The 13,818-nt window shown below is 36.8% G+C and overlaps 1 protein-coding gene and 1 long non-coding RNA gene across 2 annotated transcripts; one reads left to right on the top strand and one right to left on the bottom strand.

Moving 5' to 3' along the window:
* Positions 1 to 7,767: 7,767 nt before the first annotated feature.
* On the top strand, positions 7,768 to 13,662 carry LOC309483647 (uncharacterized protein). The gene is made up of 3 exons (XM_082149573.1): positions 7,768 to 8,885; positions 11,708 to 12,133; positions 12,236 to 13,662. Exons 1-3 carry the CDS (start codon positions 8,528 to 8,530, stop codon positions 13,003 to 13,005), a joined length of 1,554 nt encoding a protein of 517 aa, XP_082005699.1. The 5' UTR covers positions 7,768 to 8,527; the 3' UTR covers positions 13,006 to 13,662.
* Positions 8,906 to 11,775, bottom strand: LOC309483649. The gene is made up of 2 exons (XR_014200612.1): positions 11,636 to 11,775; positions 8,906 to 10,826 (listed from the first exon to the last, which is right to left on the bottom strand). It is a non-coding gene; the product is annotated as an uncharacterized lncRNA (long non-coding RNA).
* Positions 13,663 to 13,818: the final 156 nt, after the last annotated feature.

Here is a 13,818-nt window from a genome sequence, read left to right as displayed (position 1 = left end):
AATGAACAGCTGTATTTTTATTAACTAACATTAACAAAGATTAACTATAGTAACAATTGTATTGCTCATTGTTAGTTCATGTTAGTTAATACACTAACTAATGTCAACTAATGAACCTTATTGTAAAGTGTTACCATTATTATATTACTTATCTTTGGAAACTAACATGCAAAACCAAGGGTTTAAAAATTGGCCATGTTATAATGTTAAATATATAATGATAAATGTTATTTAACATATCTTAATGTTAAATTTGTTTCATTTGCTAAATTAGGATACATTACATTGTGGTGCAATTGCAAACAATGATTCATGTTAGAGTCTGTGGTGTTTCACTTCAGAGGGCTCTTTTATTATTTTTAAAAAATGTGATCAAATTCATGAAATTTGTAAAATGAGGGTTCTCATTTTACAAACTCTCATTAGAGAAGACTGAGTGGACAACACAGACTTTATTTCAGACTGGAGTACTGCAGTGAAAAGTTTTAATTGTGAAAAGTAAAAAGTATTTAATTGAAAGTTGGCATTGATTAATTTCCCCATGTAACTATTATTTCCCCTTGATTATAAAAAAAATATAAGCTGTGAAATCTTAGCTGATGGTAACCTTATTTTCCGCAATATTTCAAAATACCTAAAAAACGATGACTTTACATAAACATGACATGGGAAAGTTCAACTGAATCAACATGTGGGAGCTACACCATTCAAGGTGTTTGTCACCAGAGATTCTTATTGACTATCGACGAATTTTGAAATATTTAATCAGACATTTTAAACTCATATATTGCTTGTCAGAAAGTTTTATTTATTTATTTTAATTTTTCATTTGCCAGGCACAATATAGAATAGCATTGTTGCTTAAAATTGTGAGCAGCAGATGCTCTATTTTCTAGCTAATAGCTAACTGCACATTTCCCTGGTTAGACTTTTACTCAAACCATAATAAATCTAAGGTTTTTTATCCCTTTGATGCATGGTGTCAACGACAGTGGACAGATCTTTAAAATACATTTTTAAACATGGCCGTTGTTATAGCCAATCCAAATTACCTTTCTCCCTTTTTCATAATTCTATATGACTGTCTTCTTTATATTTCCATTCTGTGTTTACTTATAAACTGTCCATTACATTACGTTAGAAGCCTCAGACTTGTCACTTTTAAATTTCATCATTTAAAAAAAAAAGTTCACAAAAAAGTTACCATATGGTTTATGCTTTGGGAATCTTGGGCTGATTTTTGACTCCAATTCCAGATAAATCACAGATAAATCATTAGCTTTTGTGGGAGAAAACAGATGGCTAATGAAGGCTAGGCAAGAAAAAAAAAAAAAAAAAAAATCTGATTAAAAAGCCTAGATGTATCTTTGTTTTTTTATTTTTGATATATTTTATTGTCTGCCTGCTACTATAATGAGTAAAAATAAATTCTAGATTTTTTTTTTTTAACTCATTGTACATCAATATCACTTTGTGGGCTGTCACGCATCGGGACATTGTCGCAAGAGATATAGCCAATCTCCGTGACTTCAAGGTTTTGAGTCAAAAGTCCATTTGCATAGGTCAGCTATAGTGAAGATTGATTTTAACCAAAAAGATCCTCAGATAGGCTATGCTCACCGGATCACTCGGGTGAAGCAAGTGATAAGCTAATACAAGTAGTCCAAGCCATTGCATGTTTACTCTTCTACCATGTGAGAAATGGGAACCGTATTTAGCACTTTTTCCTTTTCAACTTTATACTCAAATCGAGTGTAGCTGCAATTTTCATTTAGACAACAATTCCACTGAATGGGCAACATTTGCTTGTTGTAACACATATTTGACTATTCAAAATGTGTATTGGTCAATCTCAGGCAACTTTATTTAATTTTTTACAAGGTTTCTAAACAGAAGATGGACGCATGTTTTCTCAGTCCTGTTAACGAAACTCATGTCAAGTCAAGTCAAGTCAAGTTTATTTGTATAGCGCTTTTCACAATACAGATTGTATCAAAGCAGCTTCACAGTATTAAATTAAAATAATACAACAAAGTTTGTTTGATTTTAAATTTTAAAAAAGAGGAATTTATTGATTGATAAAATTAAATTAAATATCCCCAAAATATCCCCAACTGAGCAAGCCAAAGGCAACAGTGGCAAGGAACCGAAAAACTCCATCAAGTGACCTAATGGTGTCCTAAAACTCCATCAGGTGACCTAATGGAGAAAAAAAACCTTGGGAGAACCCAGGCTCAGTCGGGGGCCAGTTCTCCTCTGGCATTTATGAGCTAGAGGCCGGATTGTAGTTTGAACTGTAGGATTATATGAATGCCTGGCTGAAGAGATGCGACTTTAATCTAGTTTTAAACTGGGAGAGCGAGTGTGAGCAACGAACAGTATCAGGAAGACTATTCCAGAGTTTTGGAGCCAAATGTGAAAATGCTCTCCCTCCTTTGGTGGTTCTGGATATCCTAGGTATGACCAAAAGCCTTGAATTTAGTGATCTTAAAGAGCGCGATGGATTATAGGGTGATAGAAGATCCGTTAAATAGACTGGAGCTAAGCCGTTTAGGGCTTTATAAGTCAGTAGCAATATCTTATAATTAATACGGAGCTTTATAGGTAACCAATGCAGTGATGATAAAATCGGTGTTATATGATCATATTTTCTTGATCTCGTTAGAACTCTAGCGGCGGCATTTTGGACTAACTGTAGCTTGTTTATTGAGGATGCAGGACAACCAGCTAATAAAGCATTACAGTAATCCAGTCTCGAGGTCATGAATGCATGAACTAACTTTTCTGCATCAGAAACTGATAGCATATTACGTAGCTTAGCAATGTTTCTAAGGTGGAAAAAGGCTGTTTTTGTAACATATGAAATATGATTTTCAAAAGACAGGTTGCAATCGAGTATAACACCCAGGTCTTTTACTGTAGAGGATAAAGTAACAGGACATCCTATGATGTTAAAGTTGTATTGTGCGAGGTTTTGTGGGCGGTTTTTTGAACCGATAAGTATTACCTCTGTCTTGTCTGGATTTAATAAAAGAAAATTACGCGTCATCCAATCTTTTATATCTTTAACACACTCTGTCAATTTGGAAAATTTAGCGTTTTCATCCGGCCGTGATGAAATATATATTTGAGTGTTATCTGCATAACAATGGAAACTAATTCCATGTTTCCTTATAATATTTCCAAGTGGCATCATATATATGGAAAATAACAGAGGGCCTAACACAGATCCCTGCAGCACTCCATAGTTTACTGGAGTTATGATCGATTTTTCTCCATTTAAATAGACAAAATGGTAGCGGTCAGATAGGTATGATTTGAACCAGCTTAGTGCTTGTCCTGGAACACCAGTATAATTTTGTAGTCGATCTAAGAGTAATGTATGATCTATAGTATCGAACGCAGCACTAAGATCAAGTAAAACTAGTATTGAGATACAGCCTTGGTCAGAAGCTAAAAGTAAATCATTTGTGATTTTAACGAGCGCAGTTTCAGTGCTATGATGCGGTCTGAATCCAGACTGAAACTTTTCATAGATATCATTTTGTTGCAAGAAAGAGCCCAGTTGAGCGGACACCACTTTTTCTAATATTTTAGACATAAATGGAAGATTTGAAATGGGTCTATAATTTGCTAGATTATTATGATCTAATTGTGGTTTCTTAATGAGAGGTTTTATAACTGCCAGTTTAAATGTTCTTGGAACATGACCTAAAGATAAAGACGAGTTAATAATATTGAGGAGAGGCTCTTCCACTACAGGTAACACTTCTTTCAGTAGTTTAGTTGGTATAGGATCTAATAAACATGTTGTTGTTTTAGATGAAGTGATAAGTTTATTTAACTCTTTTTGTTCTATAGTTGTAAAGCACTGTAATTGTTCTTGCGGGGTGATAATTGAAGCTGAATTATAAGGCGCGATTGAAGATTGAACGTTTACAATTGTGGTTCTGATGCTTTCTATTTTCTCAGTGAAGAAGTTCATGAAATCATTACTACTGAACTGTAACGGGATATTTTGTTCGGGTGACGTCTGTTTATTTGTTAGTCTAGCCATGGTGTTAAATAAAAACCTTGGATTGTTTTGGTTGTTTTCTATTAGTTTGCGGAGGTGCTCAGCCCTGGCCGCTTTTAGGGCCTTTTTATAACGTGACATACTGTCTTTCCACGCGATTCTAAAGACCTCTAAATTAGTTTGTTTCCATTTACGCTCTAAAATACGGGTTTCTCTCTTTAAAACATGCGTAGTATTGTTATACCATGGTGCTTTATTTTTCTCTCTGACCTTTTTTTATTTAATAGGTGCAACCACATCCAATGTTCTATAGAGAATGGTGCTCATAGTGCTAGTTAGTTCTTCTAGTTCATCTGTTTGTTTGGGTTCAGGCAGCAGCTGAGACAGATTAGATAAGCAATTTGAGAAATTATCTATGGTGGATGGGAGGATTGTTCTGCCTGGTTGATAACGCGACGCCGCATGACATATTACAGCAGTACGTAATATGCAAGTTACCATGTAGTGATCAGTGACTTCATCACTTTGTGGAATGATATCTATATCGGTTGGATCGGTTCCATGTGATATAATTAAATCGAGTGTATGATTAAGACGATGTGTTGGTCCGGTGACGTTTTGCTTGACCCCAAATGAATTTAATAAATCTGTAAACGCAGCTCCTAACGCATCATTTGGATTATCTACGTGTATGTTAAAATCTCCAACAATTAATGCTTTATCGACATTGACTAATAGGTCTGAGAGAAAATCTGCAAACTCTTTTAGGAAATCAGCGTAAGGCCCTGGCGGTCTATATACGGTAGCCAAGGCTAGAGATAATAGGGATGTTTTTCTAACATCTAAGAGCGTAACATTTAGTACAAGTACTTCAAATGAAATAAACTTATAACCCGTTTTCTGAGTAACATTTAGAATATCTCTAAATGGTTGCAACACCTCCGCCACGACCAATCAGACGGGGCTCATGCTTATAACAGTATCCAGGAGGAGTAGACTCATTAATACCGAAATAATCATTTGGTTTAAGCCAGGTTTCAGTAAGGCAAAGTACATCGAAGCTATTATCTGTGACTATTTCATTTACAATAACTGCCTTAGGTGTGAGTGATCTAATGTTTAGAAGACCTAGCTTTAGAAATAGTTTTTGTTTACTAATAGCAACATTTTCTGTTTTAATAACAATTAGATTTTTCCTAGATCCTGCAGTAGATTTATTATTTGATCTCACTAAACGAGGAATAGACACGGTTTCTATGCAATGTTCTACACTAGTATTTATATCAGTTAAATTGGTGCAGCAGAGACTATGATTTGGACTTTTGGTTACTAGTCAAAGGGTATTTAACATTTTGGAGATGTTATCTGACAGAAGATCCGCTCCGAATCTGCTTGGGTGTAAGCCATCAGCACGGAAAAGCCTAGGACGCTCCCAAAACAGATGTGCCATTTAAAAAGCATGTTTAAAAGCATGTCAATTAATTCCTTTGTTTTCCCCACAAGAAAGTGTTTATTTTAAATAAATTGTTGGTTATATGTTCAAATAATTGATATTTGTGACGAAAAAAATCCCTATAATATTAAGGCAAGGTGTATTTTAATAATAATAATAAAAAAAAAAAACATTTTAAAGCAGACCGAAGCTCCAAGTTTATAATTGTTTTTTATAATTTAATTTATTAAACAATTGTATAAATGATGGACCAAACAAAATGGATAAAAACAGTGGCTTAACTTTATTAATTTAGAAAAAAAAAAAAAATTGTAACAGGAATGAACACTTGGTAACAGGAATGAACATTGGGTAACAGTAATGAGTGTCCATATGTGTGTGTATGAGAGAGAGTGTACATGACTGTGCGTGTATAAGATTTCTAAAGATTTCATAAGTTGCTATAGTACTTCACAGTGAAGGAGGTGGAAAGAGAAATAAGGAGAAAGAGAAGAAGAGAGAGGGAGGGAGAAAGAGGGAAGTTAAGACAAAAAAGGGAGAAAAGAGAGGGTTGCGGGTGTGTTTCGCTCCTACCATTGCAATATGCCATAGATGGATGTTTCTGGCACCTGCATAGCATGGGTTTTCTCCATCTTCTACAAAATGAAAGACAAAGACAAAACGTTTAAGACACTTCGTGGTGAACTGGCTTCCTGGAAGTATGATGTTCACATTGTAAAACTAATGCTAATGTTGACAATATAAGTAATTGCAACCTTAAAACTCATAATTCAGGTGAATAGTATTATATCAACTAATATTTACAGTATTAAATCAACAAAACAGAGGACTCTACTCACTCCTGTTACTTTAACTCACTCCTGTTATTTTCATATAAGTAACAGGACTGAAAGTAACAGGATTAAGTTTTTAAGCAAAAAGTTATCAAATACATGGCATATGGCCACATAGCATACATGCTAATAGCATGAGGACACTGAGCAAATTCTAGTGACTTACCAAAAGTTCATATTTTTAAAATAAACAATTAAAATCTAAGAAATAATTTAGGTAAAAGGACAGTATGTTGAGATTGACCTTCTCAGTCATAGTTACAATTTCATAAAATATACAGAAATTAAAATGAGAGGACTTACTTATGGTCACTCCTACATCACTCCTATTTTACAACAGCTCCATTGGCTCCCTATCATTTATCGTATCAACTATAAAATACTTCTCCTTACTTTTAAAGTCATTCATAATCTAGCCCCTTCGTATCTTTTTGATCTCCTCCATGTACCTACACACGCTCGTACTCTTAGATCCTCTTCTTCTATTCATTTCACCGTTCCCCGTGTCCACCTCGTTACTATGGGGAGTAGAGCTTTCAGTTTCTCTGCTCCTCAGCTCTGGAATTCGCTTCCACCGGACCTCCGTAATATTGATTCTCTCACACTTTTCAAATCTAAACTCAAAACTCATTTGTTTAGAATAGCTTACTCCCTTTGACCAACTGTATTTTCTTTTAATTGTATTGTATCTTATTGTTTTTAAATATTGTTATTGTTGTTGATGATGATGTAAGGTGACCTTGAGTGTCAAGAAAGGCGCCTATAAATAAAATGTATAATAATAATAAATAATAACTTATGGTCTTCCCATTGCCTTCAGAATATCCAGATGATGCAACTTCCTGTTGAAAATGTGTCTTGTGGAATATTTCAAGTTTTTCAGAGGGGGGCATGTGTTAGGGTAACAGGACTGAGTGAAAACCCGGGGACACGACTAGAATGTAAATATCTAAAATATTAGATAAAATATTTTTTTCTCATGAAAAAAACAAACAAAAACATTTTAAAGCATAGATTGGATATAAAGTCACACAACAATGAAAAAAAATGTAAAAAAAATTCTGAAGGATTTTAATCATTATATTTCATGGTAAAGTTTATAGATAGAGAGTGGGGACATGCAGAAAATGCTATTTTTTGTGTTCTATGTAGTTTTTATTAATGTTTTTAATTATACTTTTTAAAAATTGTAGTTAGCTTAATGTGCAGGACATTTTGCTTAATAATAAAATGTATTTTGGAGTTAATTGTCATGCAATTTTATAATGTCCTGGGGACTCAAATGTCACCCTTTCGGTGGAATGGATTATTTCCACTATTATTTTTTCATTTAGCTTGAACTTATATACTAATAACTTATATATAATTATAGAGCTGAGTTTGTTTAAATATACTTTCTCCGTTTTAATGTATAAAATATTTGATTCAGAATTTCAGATACAGCAACACGGTAAATATCTTTGTGTGATGTCATATTCCTGCGACGATTTGTGGTCTGTGTACATTTAGGATTCTAAGAGGTTAGCTTTGCATCTATGCACTTAAATCGGGTTAGCATTATGTTTTAAACTCTCTGGCCATTTATCACAGTCCGACGGTGTGAGTACGGATTTTTTTTTCCCATAAACTAAATCTGTCTCGTAATGCGGGCACGTCGCATATATGACTTTTCCTCGAACAGCAGTATTTGCTTGAGAAGAGCTAGTGGCGGCTAACGTAATTTATGCGGAATGCGCATCCATTGCGGATGTGGTGCAGAATATATGCGCATTGCTGCGACACAGGTAATTTTGGCCTTTACTTTTAAGATATTCCCTTAATTAAACAATTAGTTAAATGCGAATCCAACTATACAATCCATGCTTTATTTGTTTTTATTTCTCGCCCGCTCCTCTTGTAGCCTCGGACTTTTCCTTGTCATTGCCAAATTTATAGTTAATTAGGAGAGCTCTAAGATGTCTGCATGTAATTAATGATACTAATACATAATGTCATACATAACAGAATATCAGAAGAACATTAGAAAAAAGCCACAGGTTTTTGTTTTAGAGATACAAGGTACAGACAACAAAATATCGCAATAATTGCGCAGATACACATAATTTTTTTATATATATATAAAATGACACGTTAACCTATTGCCGTTCCGAAGTTATTATCTATTTTATGTAGTTGCTGAGCCCATTATTAAGGCTGTCCTTGTTAGACATTACAATGAAGCAATAAATGCCTTGCCATGGAACAGCATGGTGGCTTTTTACCCTCCTTGTGAATGGCACGCTGTCCACCAGTCACATTGGTGTGTCTGTAAACCACAACATTTCCATGACTGAATACTACGAGGAGGGAGGGTTGCTGTATGAGCACTCACCTCCCATGCACATCAAAGTGGAGTCTCCAGAGGGTCCCTTTGGAGGCGGGGTCTCAGAGGATGGTTTCCCCAGGGAAGATGACGACTCAGAGGCCAGTTGTGACCACCAGAATGGTGGGTTGCCTAGCAGTCTGCCCTTTAACGTTGTGGTTGTGCATCCCAACATAGTCGCACCTGGAATGTCTTCAGATGAACTCATCCCAATCGAACAAAGTAAGTCTTAGATGGAAGGAAGTGTTTAAAAATATGTGATTTTACTTTCCTGAAATATTACTTCTAACATTACAGTAATATTTAAAGGTGCACTCTGTAATTTCCGCCCTCATTATCAAAGTTTTACAAATGTCGAAATTAATAATACATTTAATAAATATTCTAAATTATGTACACTCATATAAGATGATAAGACGGCTATAAAGCAGCTCTGCAGAAAACAGTGATGTCATCGTCCAGCTCAGTTCAGTTCTCATCCAATAGTGTCAGTTTAGTCAGATAAATAATATTGTTGAATATTAAGCGTCCCCAACTACGCAAGCAAGAGGCGACAGTGGCAAGGAACCCAAACTGCATCAGGTGACAAAATGGAGAAAAAAACCTTGGGAGAAACCAGGCTCAGTTGGGGGGCCAGTTCTCCTCTGGCCAGCAAACAAACATGCTGTGGTTTAAGTCAGAAAACAGATTGTGAATTGGAATCATTCAAAATATTTTATCCAGTTCCTTCTGCTTGAAGATCGGATTCATTACGCCAGTATGGAGACGAAGCTGGCCATCAGGGTCTGTGCAAAGGACTTTTCTGGTTCTCGTGGTCTTTGCTCGGGGATCATTGTTGATGGCTGTAGTGTTGACAAGGTCTTCACAGGGGATTGTCTAGTTGATATTGTCTCTGCTGACATTCAGGGCTGTGTTGTGGTCGCGTCTAGGTGCAGATGCACCATCTGATCTGGCTGACTACGGTAACCTCAGGATAAGGATGAGACAGACAGATTAATATTAGCGTAGATGCCATTCTTCTTATGATGTAACAAAAACTTTGGATGTTGTGGGAAGTGTTCCAAGTTCCAGTTGACCTACTTTATACAGCCTAAGAATCTTTTAACGGATTTGAATTTATAGAAATGTGATAGTGTGTTATGTGTATTCTAGATAAAATAGATGCGTTTTAATCTACATTTGGATTTAACACAGAGTGCCTCCCGAACAACACTAGGAAGACCGTTCCACATTTTGGGTGCTAAATAGGAAACGGATCTACCGCCTACAGGCAATTTTGACATTCAGGGTATTATCAACTGGCCAGAATTTTGAGACCGCAATAGACCTGCAGGACTATAAAGCGTTAAGAGCTCGCTCAAGTACTGGGGAGCTCAACCATCCAGTGCTTTATAAGTAATCAACAAGATTTAAAAAATTTATGCAATGTTTAATTGGGACCCAATGCAGTGTTGACAGAATCGGGCTATTATATGCTCATACTTCCGGGCTCTAGTAAAAACTCTAGCTGCTGCATTTTGGACCAGCTGGAGTTTGTTTATTATGCGTGCAGGGCAACCACCCAATAGATCATTACAATAATCTAGCCTTGAGGTCATGAACACATGAACTAACTTTTCTGCATTTGTCATTAAGAGCATGAACGATAGTATCATTGCAACACTAAGGTCCAGTAACAGTAATAGAGAGATACAACCATGATAAGATGATAAGGGCAAATCATTTGTTTTTCTAATGAGAGCAGTCTTAGTACTATAATACAGTGTAAATCCTGACTGGAAATCTTTGCAGATACCATTTCTTTCTAAGAAGGAACATAGTTATAAGGATACTGCCTTTTTTTGTATTTTTGACCGAAAAGGGAGATTCAAGATGGGTCTCTAATGAACTAATTCTTCAGGCTAAAGTTGTGGTTTAATAACTGCCAGCTTGAAAGTTTTTGGTACATATCCTACTGTGAAGATGAATTAATAATATTATATATATTACTATAGTAACATTATGATATTGTAATTTCTACTCAATGATTAAATAAATCATTAAAAATGACAAATGTGTAAATTTTTTGGTCAAAAATATTTGCGTGATGCTGCATTAATGCTGCTATGTGTCAGTATAAGTCCAAAAATACCGTCCGTCAGCGCACCAAAAGCAAACAATTTACTGAGTGCACCTTTAAAGGACAATTACGGTATTTAACACTTTGAGTCTATTTTGTAGCTTGTTTTGGATGAACAAGAGTGGTGGACAAAGAAATTTTGACAATGGTTCCTGTCTCGACTTTTTGACTATTTTAGAATTGCCCATGACCGCTTTAGAATGGGAGTCTATGGCCATGCACAGACATGTCCTTAAAACAACCCTTAACGTTCGTTTTCAAAACTGTTCAACTCACCGAGTGGTTAGTGGTGTTCGTTGATGATTAAAAACAAATATAGCGGCACAATGTATGATTTCAATCCGTTTATTTTTCTATAGTGGAACTATTTTTTCAGATACCTCACAACCGCGTATAAACTTCCGCTCTTCGGCAACTTCCGTTGCTTTGCTCACGCTAGCCTTCTGAGAGTCAGAGAACCGAGCGAAAAGACTACAACCAAATGTAAACAGCCCCCTTTCCGTCTCCGGTAGCGCAGTAATATCAACGAGCAATGAGTCCTCCAACGGAAATCAATGGGATTTTACAAAATGGCAAATAAAACACGACAGAAACTGTATTTCGCTACGCTACTTGTTTTGGAACATCAACGAACACCACTAACCACTCGGTGAGTTGCACAGTTTTGAAAACGAACGTTAAGGGTTGTTTTAAGGACATGTCTGTGCATGGCCATAGACTCCCATTCTAAAGCGGTCATGGGCAATTCTAAAATAGTCAAAAAGTCGAGACAGGAACCATTGTCAAAATTTCTTTGTCCACCACTCTTGTTCATCCAAAACAAACTACAAAATAGACTCAAAGTGTTAAATACCGGAATTGTCCTTTAAATAGAAATGCAGAAGCCTAATTTTTTGTTAAAATAAAACTTGCCTTTGAATTAAAGACAGGGGGGTGTCTTCAGCATTAGCCGCAGGAGGCGTAGGAAAAAGGAAGAGCCGCTTTAGCGGGGCAGAGCTGGAGGTGTTGGTATCAGAGGTGACCCGCTGTGAGGGGGAGCTGTTCGGTCCAGCAGGGAGGCTCCGGCGCCGAGAAAGAGAGCGAATTTGGGCCGGGATACTTGAGCGTGTCAATGCTGTGTCTAGAGTACCACGCACTCTAAGAGAAGTGAAGAAACGCTGGGATGACCTGAAGAGACGTAACGGTGGTAGACTGGCTGACGCAAGGCACCGCACCTGCTACCTGCCATCCAGCAGAGGGGCCGCAATTATGGGAAGGCCGACTCAAGTCAGTCCCAGGCTCCAGCAGTCTCGTCAAAAGCAGAGCACTAGAGTAAAAGCCAGTTTCAGTTGCTTGTCAGACACTGATCCAGGTAACATCTTCAGGTTTTGAGTGACCTCACAAATTTGATTCTGTAATGAAGTCTGTCAAGCATGGGAATATTAAATGTTTACATATCTTTTCACTGTTTCAGTTGCAGTTGGAGATGGTTCTGAAAGAGATGGTTTCGAAAAGGAGGAAGAAGCTGGTGAGCAAGACTGTGATGATGGAGATGATTGTGATGGTGTGGAGAGCAGCATGGAGGATAAACTGGGCTTAGGCCTGGGTCTGGGAATAGTACCACCTCCGACATCAGAACGCTGGCTACCTCCTTCACCCCTTTACAGCGCGCCTTTCCTCAATGGGACCCCTCATACAAGCCCAGAACCATCCTTAGGGACCCACCAGGGCCCATTGGAGCCCCCTCCACCACGCACTTCCTGGCTGGAAGATGAACTTCGTGGACTGGGAGATGCAGCCATGCAGCTTGGAGATCGCATGGAGCAGAACCTGCGCGAGTTTGCAGAAGGCTTCAGAAGCGATATGCGGACGCTTGTGGCTTCACAAGAGGCCCTTACAAGCAGCTTGCAGCAGAATAATGTACTTTTGCAACGCCTGTTGGGTCTACTTGAGATGCAGCATCAGCCGCCTCAGCAGCAAATTCCACAACAGCAACAACAGTTACAGCAACCTACACAACAGCAACAGGAACCTCCACAACAGCAGCCTTATCAGCAACTGTTATTGCCACAGGAACATCCACAGCTAGAGGAGCAAATCCCAGCAACTCTTCCACCTCTACCGCCACCTCCAGATATTTTAGATGGTACTCTGCACACTGAACCACCGACTGACATAAATGGAGTATCGCAACGGCCACGCCGTGGCAGAACAGTAGACCTTAGACGAAGACGCAGACGTTGATGTTGCCGTGAGATGTGGAAAAATAAACTGTATTTGGTTACAGTAAATGTATTTATTTAAAGCAATGTTTTATAAGGTTACCTAGTTGCAGATTGTGCCATGTCATTGCAGCCACATTATATGTTATGCCTGTTGCAGATATATAATAAAATGTATTGTGTACACCAAAAAGCTCAAAGCTATAATCAAAATTGACTTATGAACTCTTGTTGCTGATCATAAATTACTGACATTTTATGGATCTGCTTGCTCAAGTTCATAATATATGGTAAGTTTAGAAAAATATTCTCTAGTATTCATGCTGTGGCATGATAAAATTGATTAATTTTCATTCTTTGATTGAGGCACCGCAGATCAGTGTAAAATGACGTTTTACTTTTGTTACTATCACTGGTTAAGAAGATACATCCAAATGCTGTTTTAAAGGATATTGTATTGCATAGAGGTTCTCCAGTTCCATGGAAATAAATGCAGTTTTCAGAATTACTGACTAACATAGATATCTAAGATTGCCCAGTCACTCTGCATGCAATGCAAGATAGCTAAGCTCAAATATACCTTTTTGCTAACTTTTCACCATGTTAACAAAAATCATGTGTATTTGAAAAAAAATGTCTGCATATGAACAAATTTTAATAAAAGCAATCAATACATTTATCCCCTTTTTTATATTATCAAAGTCAATTATAAATATTAAGCAACACAACTGTTTCAACATTGATAGTAATAAATATTAATCATGTGACACTGAAGTCTGGAAAAATCATTCAGCTTTGTCATCACATTAATAAATCATATTAAAAATAAAATGAA

This window comes from Leuciscus leuciscus, assembly GCF_965113295.1.
Source record: "Leuciscus leuciscus genome assembly, chromosome: 20".
NCBI classification, from domain to species: domain Eukaryota; kingdom Metazoa; phylum Chordata; class Actinopteri; order Cypriniformes; family Leuciscidae; genus Leuciscus; species Leuciscus leuciscus.
The sequence above is the reverse complement of the archived record's forward strand: the minus strand, read 5'-3'. Positions and strand labels throughout refer to the sequence as shown.